Here is a 7,926-nt window from a genome sequence, read left to right as displayed (position 1 = left end):
CGGACTAATCCTCAAATTTAGAGTTGGGGAGACAAGGACACAGATCTATATTCAACACCACCGCTGTGAGTCAGCAACAAAACAGTTGCGCGCGCACACACACACACACACACACACACACACACACACACACACACACGCGCACATACACACACACACACACGCGCACATACACACCCACGCACGCACAGACAGACGCGCGCACACACGAGACGGATTAAGTGATCAACCCAACTCCCAGTAGGACGGAGGCACTGATGGACTGCAGTCTGGGAACAGGCAGGAAGCCAACACAATTACAGTAGTCAGTCAGAGTCCTATCCAATCCACTCTCTACTCATTGTAAGGGTGGGTTAGGGTGTGTGTGCGTATGCCAAGTCTGTTAACCCTTTCTGGGCGGGAACCCCTTTTGGTGTTTTTTTAGCTATTGAAAAATAGCAGATGTACAAGCTCATAGCGCGCCACCGAGTGGCGCGCTACAAGCTTGTAGGTCTGCTATTTTTGAAAAAGTCGTGAAAATGTGTCGCAAATCTTTAACTAAAATATTGGCTTCTGGGGGGTCCCTGGAACTACATATTTTGAGATGGGAGTCCGTGGCCCAATAGAGATAATTCTGGGGCTCCTTGACATGAAAAAGATTGAGCACCACTGACATAGAAACATGGGTTTTTCAGATAAATGTTAGGATTTAGAAGCCTTTTTTTTTAATCGACCTCAGTCCAAAATAGGTTAACACAGTGATTGGGTTGGTGTGTTTGAGAGAGAGAGAGCGAGAGAGGAGTAAACTTGCAATGAAGGTGCTTCAGAAGTTCAGAAGTTGAAGGACATATAACATAAAATTCAACTTTTTCAATTTATTTTGTGTTTTTGGGGCTCCCATATGTGTTTTCTATCCCCACAAATAACCAATTTTGAACAATCAGGCTTTCATATCATATAGGTGCTTTAATGGAAATTGCTCTCAGGAACAGCTCAACTGATTTTGTCCTCATCGTGATGTCATCAATGTCACCCTACTTTGTATAATTCCTCCTCTTCTTCAGTCTTCAGTTCCAAATTTGCATTTCCACTTTGTTTACAATGTCCACCATTGTTGATTTTCCAAGCTGGCATTGGAATGGAAACAAGCCTGGTTTTATCTAGCATCAGTATTATAATGACTCAAATATTAAACAATCTGCATATCAGCGCCCCCCACCACCTCAGGACATTGTGGTACTGCAGCTAAAACTGCTTTCAAAGTCCAGAAAGAAATGCCATGGACTGGTTATATCAGAGTGGTGATTGAGGCTCAAACCACTAGAAATAACTTTGAGGGACATAGACAATATGATATTAAATATTAAAAGCAGTTTTAAAATGCATGTTATTTGCGCTTTAAGGATGAAGGACAGCAGTAAGTCTAATGATCTTTAATAACAGCTAGGTCTTGCCTGGGCTTTTAATCAAAAGGTGGGAGTATTTGTTCTAATTTATATGCCAATTATGTAATCTTAGAGTATTTAATTGTGTCTATTTGTAATCTTTGTTTCTTTTTGAAGTGCACCGTTGCACTCTGTATTTGTTTTTATTTCTGTAAAGCACTTTGAATTGCCTTGTGTATGAAAGGTGCTATAGAAATTAAAATGGCCTTGCCTTGCCTTGCCTAAGTCTACTGCAGAAGGAGTCAGTCTATGTATTCCATTTCTGTGATTTCAGAGCACACTGCTTAATCCCTCCCCAGGTTCATCAGGGTTAGGGTCATTAATGTCTTCCATGTGTCTGTCTGCCTATCGTATATACTGTGAAATCCTGCTATCCGGATATCTATTTGTATTCTTTAGTTTGTTTTTTTGGGATAGGTAGACAAGACACCTATTTTATTATTTTAATAATGATGTTTGGGAGACAATAAACACTTTCCTGGGGGTTTTACGTGGGCATGTGTGTTTTTAGATATTAAAATATGTCAAAGTGTCCATGGACTCCATGATGTCATGGACACTGGGCTCACTTTCCTTCCTGGACTACATGTTGTCTCAGTAAGACAGCCCTCTCCCTCTCCACAAGCAGGAGCAGTGCACCAAAGCATTGTGGGGATTGTAGTCCAGGAAGGAAGTGAGCCCTGTGTCCATGACATCATGGAGCCCATGGACCCTTTGAAATACTAAAATATCTAAAAACACAAATTCCCCACATAAAAACCCCAGGAAAGTGTTTCTTGTCTCCCAAACATCATTACAATAAAGATCTGGTTGCAAAAGGGGTGAAGTGACCCTTTAAGTGCCAATATATATAGTGCCAATATATAATATATATATATATCCCCTTGGCCAAGTGGGCATTAGAAGAGATGTTGTCTCCTACGAGAGAGACCCGGGTTCGAATCCCCAGGAAGGATGTATATGTGGCCCGTCAGATTTATTTTTTAATAATTCATCCCTGCATGCTGTGGGTTTAACCCATTTAGACAGTCTTCTGAAAGAATATATATTAAAAGATTTGTGCCGCATTCACGATTCTTCAAAAATAGCAGACCTACAAGCTCATAGCGCGCCACTCGGTGGCGCGCTATGAGCTTGTAGATCTGCTATTTTTCAATAGCTAAAGTATAACAGAAATCTTAGTTAAAACACCAAAAGGGGTTCCCGCCCAGAATGGGTTAATGGTCCGAGTGAGACGATTCATCCCGTACTGACTTGCAGGGTTTCTCCAAGCGTGGGATGTAATAGCAGTTAATTATCTTGCAGAGACTGTCGTTTTAGAGGTCGCTTAGAATGACCTGTGGCGGGGAGACAATTTGACGCATCGTACGCTTACGTACCGCACGTAACGTCTGGGAGCCACGACAAGCACACCTTACATGATTCTAACGTCTGGGAGCCACGACAAGCACACCTTACATGATCCTAACGTCTGGGAGCCACGACAAGCCTTACATGATTCTAACCCCTGGGAGCCACGACGAGCACACCTTACATGATTCTAACGTCTGGGAGCCACGACGAGCCTTACATGATTCTAACCCCTGGGAGCCACGACGAGCACACCTTACATGATACTAACGTCTGGGAGCCACGACAAGCACGCCTTACATGATCCTAACGCCTGGGAGCCACGACAAGCCTTACATGATTCTAACGTCTGGGAGCCACGACAAGCCTTACATGATATTAACGTCTGGGAGCCACGACAAGCCTTAGATGATTCTAACGTCTGGGAGCCACGACAAGCCTTACATGATTCTAACGTCTGGGAGCCACGACAAGCACACCTTACATGATTCTAATGTCTGGGAGCCACGACAAGCACACCTTACATGATTCTAACGGCTGGGAGCCACGACAAGCCTTACATGATTCTAACGTCTGGGAGCCACGACAAGCACACCTTACATGATTCTAATGTCTGGGAGCCACGACAAGCACACCTTACATGATTCTAACGGCTGGGAGCCACGACAAGCCTTACATGATTCTAACGTCTGGGAGCCACGACAAGCACACCTTACATGATTCTAATGTCTGGGAGCCACGACAAGCACACCTTACATGATTCTAACGGCTGGGAGCCACGACAAGCACACCTTACATGATTCTAACGTCTGGGAGCCACGACAAGCCTTACATGATACTAACGTCTAGGAGCCACGACAAGCACACCTTACATGATTCTAACGTCTGGGAGCCACGACAAGCCTTACATGATACTAACGTCTAGGAGCCACGACAAGCACACCTTACATGATTCTAACGTCTGGGAGCCACGACAAGCCTTACATGATACTAACCCCTGGGAGCCACGACGAGCACACCTTACATGATTCTAACGTCTGGGAGCCACGACAAGCCTTACATGATGCTAACGTCTGGGAGCCACGACAAGCACACCTTACATGATACTAACGTCTAGGAGCCACGACAAGCACACCTTACATGATTCTAACGTCTGGGAGCCACGACAAGCCTTACATGATGCTAACGTCTGGGAGCCACGACAAGCACACCTTACATGATTCTAACGCCTGGGAGCCACGACAAGCCTTACATGATTCTAACGTCTGGGAGCCACGACAAGCCTTACATGATCCTAACGTCTGGGAGCCACGACAAGCACACCTTACATGATTCTAACGTCTGGGAGCCACGACAAGCACACCTTACATGATCCTAACGTCTGGGAGCCACGACAAGCCTTACATGATTCTAACGTCTGGGAGCCACGACAAGCCTTACATGATTCTAACGTCTGGGAGCCACGACAAGCCTTACATGATTCTAACGTCTGGGAGCCACGACAAGCCTTACATGATTCTAACGTCTGGGAGCCACGACAAGCCTTACATGATTCTAACGTCTGGGAGCCACGACAAGCCTTACATGATTATAACATCATTGGAGCCACGACAAGCACACCTTACATGATTCTAACGTCTGGGAGCCACGACGAGCACACCTTACATGATTCTAACGTCTGGGAGCCACGACGAGCACGCCTTACATGATTCTAACCCCTGGGAGCCACGACAAGCACACCTTACATGATTTTAACGGCCGGGAGCCACGACAAGCACACCTTACATGATTCTAACGTCTGGGAGCCACGACAAGCACGCCTTACATGATCTAATTGACAATCAATACCAGCGACACACGACGAGTCCACAAAGATTGCTGTGATGCTTATCGACTGAAGCTTCAACCGGAAAATAAGACATGTTGATACTGGGCAGTGGGAAAATTGTATATATATATATATATATATATATATATCTCTCTCTCAACAGATTGACATGAACAGTAACAGCTTCTGAATAATCAACTACGTTGATTATTCTGTTTAGTCACTGATTAGCATTGCATACTATAAAAACAGCAATAATAGCCAATCTACAAGCTCACAACACGTCACATGACCATGCGTTACGACTCGAGCTTGTAGAGCTGCTTTTTTTTAAATGTTTCATTAAGCGTAATCAAGGCAAGCGTTTGAAATAATCGTGATATTGATTGGAAGTCATATTGCCATCCTGGACGGGAACCCCTTTTGGTGTTTTAAGCATTATGTTATAATTTAACTATTAAAAAATACCAGATCTACAAGCTCATAGCGCGGCACCGAGTGCCGCGCTATGAGCTTGTAGGTCTGCTAATTTTGAAAAACCGTGAAAATGTGGCGCAAATCTTTGAATATATATTCTTTCAGAGCGAACGTTTTTAACTAAAATCTTTGCTTCTAAGCGTCCCTGGAACAACATATTTTCAGATGGCGGTTGGCGGCCAAATCCAGATATTTTTGGGGGTCCTTGACATGAAAAAGGTTGAGCACCGCTGACATAGAAACATAGGTATTTGAGAAAAGTGTCAGAAGACATTTTTAAAATTTCACGCCTAAATGGGTGAATGTCACTTTGGTGTTCCATCTGTACACTCAGTCCTGAAGCTAAATTAAGTCCTGAGGATTTGACCAGCATTCACCGTCCACTGACCGTTGTAGAGGAAGCGGACGTTCTGTGGCAGCGACTGGTACTCTGGAGGAAAGCAGGGTCCTTTATGCTCCAGATACTTCCACTTAACACCTTCTTCATACTTCTCCTCCTCCCACCTGAGAGAGAGAGAGAGAGATAATCTCCGTCAAAGTCAAAGTCAAAGTCATACAATTTGTCACACACGTTACCGCAGTGAAATTTGTTCTCCGCATTTGACCCCATCTCTTGGAGCGGTTGAGCCGCAACCAAGGAGCGGTGAGCTCCTCGGGAATCATTTGATTAGTAGATTTGACCCCCAATCCAACCCTTTGATGCTGAGTGCCAAGCAGGGAGGGCATTGGGTCCCATTTTTACAGTCTTTGGTATGACCCGGCCGGGGATCGAACCCCGACCTCCCAGTTTCAGGGCGGACACTCTAACCACAAGGCCACTGTCTGGTCGCTGTGTGTGTGTGTGAGTGTGTGTGTGTGCTGCGACGCGTTGTGAGCTTGTAGATCGGCTATTTTCAGCAAGTGTAAAATCAGCCATTACGACGGCATCAAGGCCCGCCAAAACACATTTTAGTCGACTAAAATCCTATGATATTTAGTCGACTAAAACTAGACTAACACTAAGACATTCCAGGTGACTAAAACTAAATGAAAACTATTCAAGAGACTATGACTAAAACTAAAATAGAAATTTGCTCCCAAAAACAACACTGGCGTGTGCGTGTGCGCATCTGTGCGTGCGTGCGTGTGTGTGCATGTGTGCGTGTGTGCATGCGTGTGTGTGTGCGTCCCCACCATCTCCAGCGATTCTTCTCCTCCTCCTCTTTCTTCTGGATCTTCAGCTTTTTCGCCTCCTCGATCTCGTTCTTTGTCTTCTTGGGCTTCGTCCCAGAGATTGGCTCCTTTGTCCTGGACTTCTTAGAGACGGGCCGGTCCTCACCTTCCTCTTTCTTCACCGTCTGTGAAAAATAAATACAAAATAAATTGCCATTTGAATGAACTACTTGAACCCTAGCGAGCGGCCCCACTCTGAGGTGGAGCGTTCTGGGGGAAATATAAGGCCTAGTTATTTCACCAAAGAGGGGAAAAAGGAGGGGGAAAAGTATGTTTTTTAACACGAGGCCTGCCGGGAACATAGGAATTTTAACACGTAGAATCTTGTGGCCTGCCACAAACGGAAAAGCCGTTTTAACAGCGATGTATTCATTAATGCATGTTTTAATACGATCGTATCGAAATCTACCGTCCGTTAGCTTTGTTATGCTTCTGACTCAATGGGCGCGGCCATTTTGAAAATGCGCGCGCATCCACTTACATTGTCGGCTCAGTTTTCAGACGGCTTTATCTCACAGAAGCGACATTGCAGAGGACGCTTTGTCCCAGACAAGCGTTTTCAACGGCCTGTAGCAGGCGCTGTGATACTCGCGGTCCACTTTTTCCACCACCGACCGAGAGAACGAGCACCAGCTTCGTCAACACACACGGAATGGTTTCATAGTAAAATGCGATACGGATATTTGGCTCTTCAAAGTAAGTGTCACGCGTGATTAAACCATGGCAATACGCAATCGAGGGATTAATTAATGGCGGCAGGAATTGTGTTTTAATTTATCTATATCTATGTATTTATTTTCTGAAAATGTTTTGAAATAAAAAAAAAAGATCTGAAAACGATAAAAGGACAGTGTAGGGGACCCATGTCAACTAAGCAGTGTTGTTTTCGTCGACTAAAACTAAGACGAAAAATGTTCGTCGACTACCTTTTTCCACTGACGAAAACTACATGGAAACTAAATGAAAACTAAGCTATGGTGACTAAAAATGGTGACTAAAACTAAATATATTGACAATTTCATCAACAAATACAAACTGGACTAAAATGTTAGGAAGGGACTAGTGGACAAGATATCCAGTATAAGTCATTTTACACTTGGTTGCATGCTGCAAATAGCCGATCTATAAGCTCGTTGTGAGCTTGTAGATCTGCTATTTTCAGCAAATGTAAAATCAGCCATTACGGCGGCATCAAGGCCCGCCAAAATATACATTTTAGTCGACTAAATCACCTGTAGATTTAGTCGACTAAAGTCCTATGATATTTAGTCGACTAAAACTGGACTAACACTAAACCATTCCAGGTGACTAAAATGTGACTAAAGCTAAAGGAGTCACACGTTGACCATCAATGTGCAAAGAGCAATGCATTGGTCCCATTAAGTATCTACCGGTAGTCATTTGTTTTTGAAAAGCATAGTCTGTGAATTAATTTTCTTTGTCAGAGGTGATCACCTGGTGGCGCTAGAGTGACCTAAAAACATGAACGTGCGCAATGATAGTCAACGGCCCAGCGCTGGCTCGAGCTGCAATGACAACATTCGGCCACTATGTCCATTTGGCCTCAGGGTTTCCTCCCTGAGGGTGCCGTCTCTATTAACCCATTCTGGGCGGGAACCCCTTGGTGTTTTAAAT

General features: G+C 44.3%; 1 protein-coding gene across 2 annotated transcripts in view; it reads right to left on the bottom strand.

Annotated features, from left to right (window-relative positions):
• LOC306923821 (DNA topoisomerase I, mitochondrial) overlaps positions 1–7,926 on the bottom strand; it is a 90,970-nt gene that overhangs the window by 62,578 nt on the left and 20,466 nt on the right. For both annotated transcript variants that reach the window (XM_079502143.1, XM_079502144.1), the window contains exons 5-6: positions 6,253–6,416; positions 5,468–5,583 (exon numbers count right to left, since the gene is read on the bottom strand). In XM_079502143.1, coding sequence (XP_079358269.1) covers positions 5,468–5,583; positions 6,253–6,416 — 280 coding nt within the window. The remainder of the gene's footprint in view (positions 1–5,467; positions 5,584–6,252; positions 6,417–7,926) is intronic.

The sequence above is a fragment of the Electrona antarctica genome (assembly GCF_951216825.1).
Source record: "Electrona antarctica genome assembly, chromosome: 5".
NCBI classification, from domain to species: domain Eukaryota; kingdom Metazoa; phylum Chordata; class Actinopteri; order Myctophiformes; family Myctophidae; genus Electrona; species Electrona antarctica.
The sequence above is the reverse complement of the archived record's forward strand: the minus strand, read 5'-3'. Positions and strand labels throughout refer to the sequence as shown.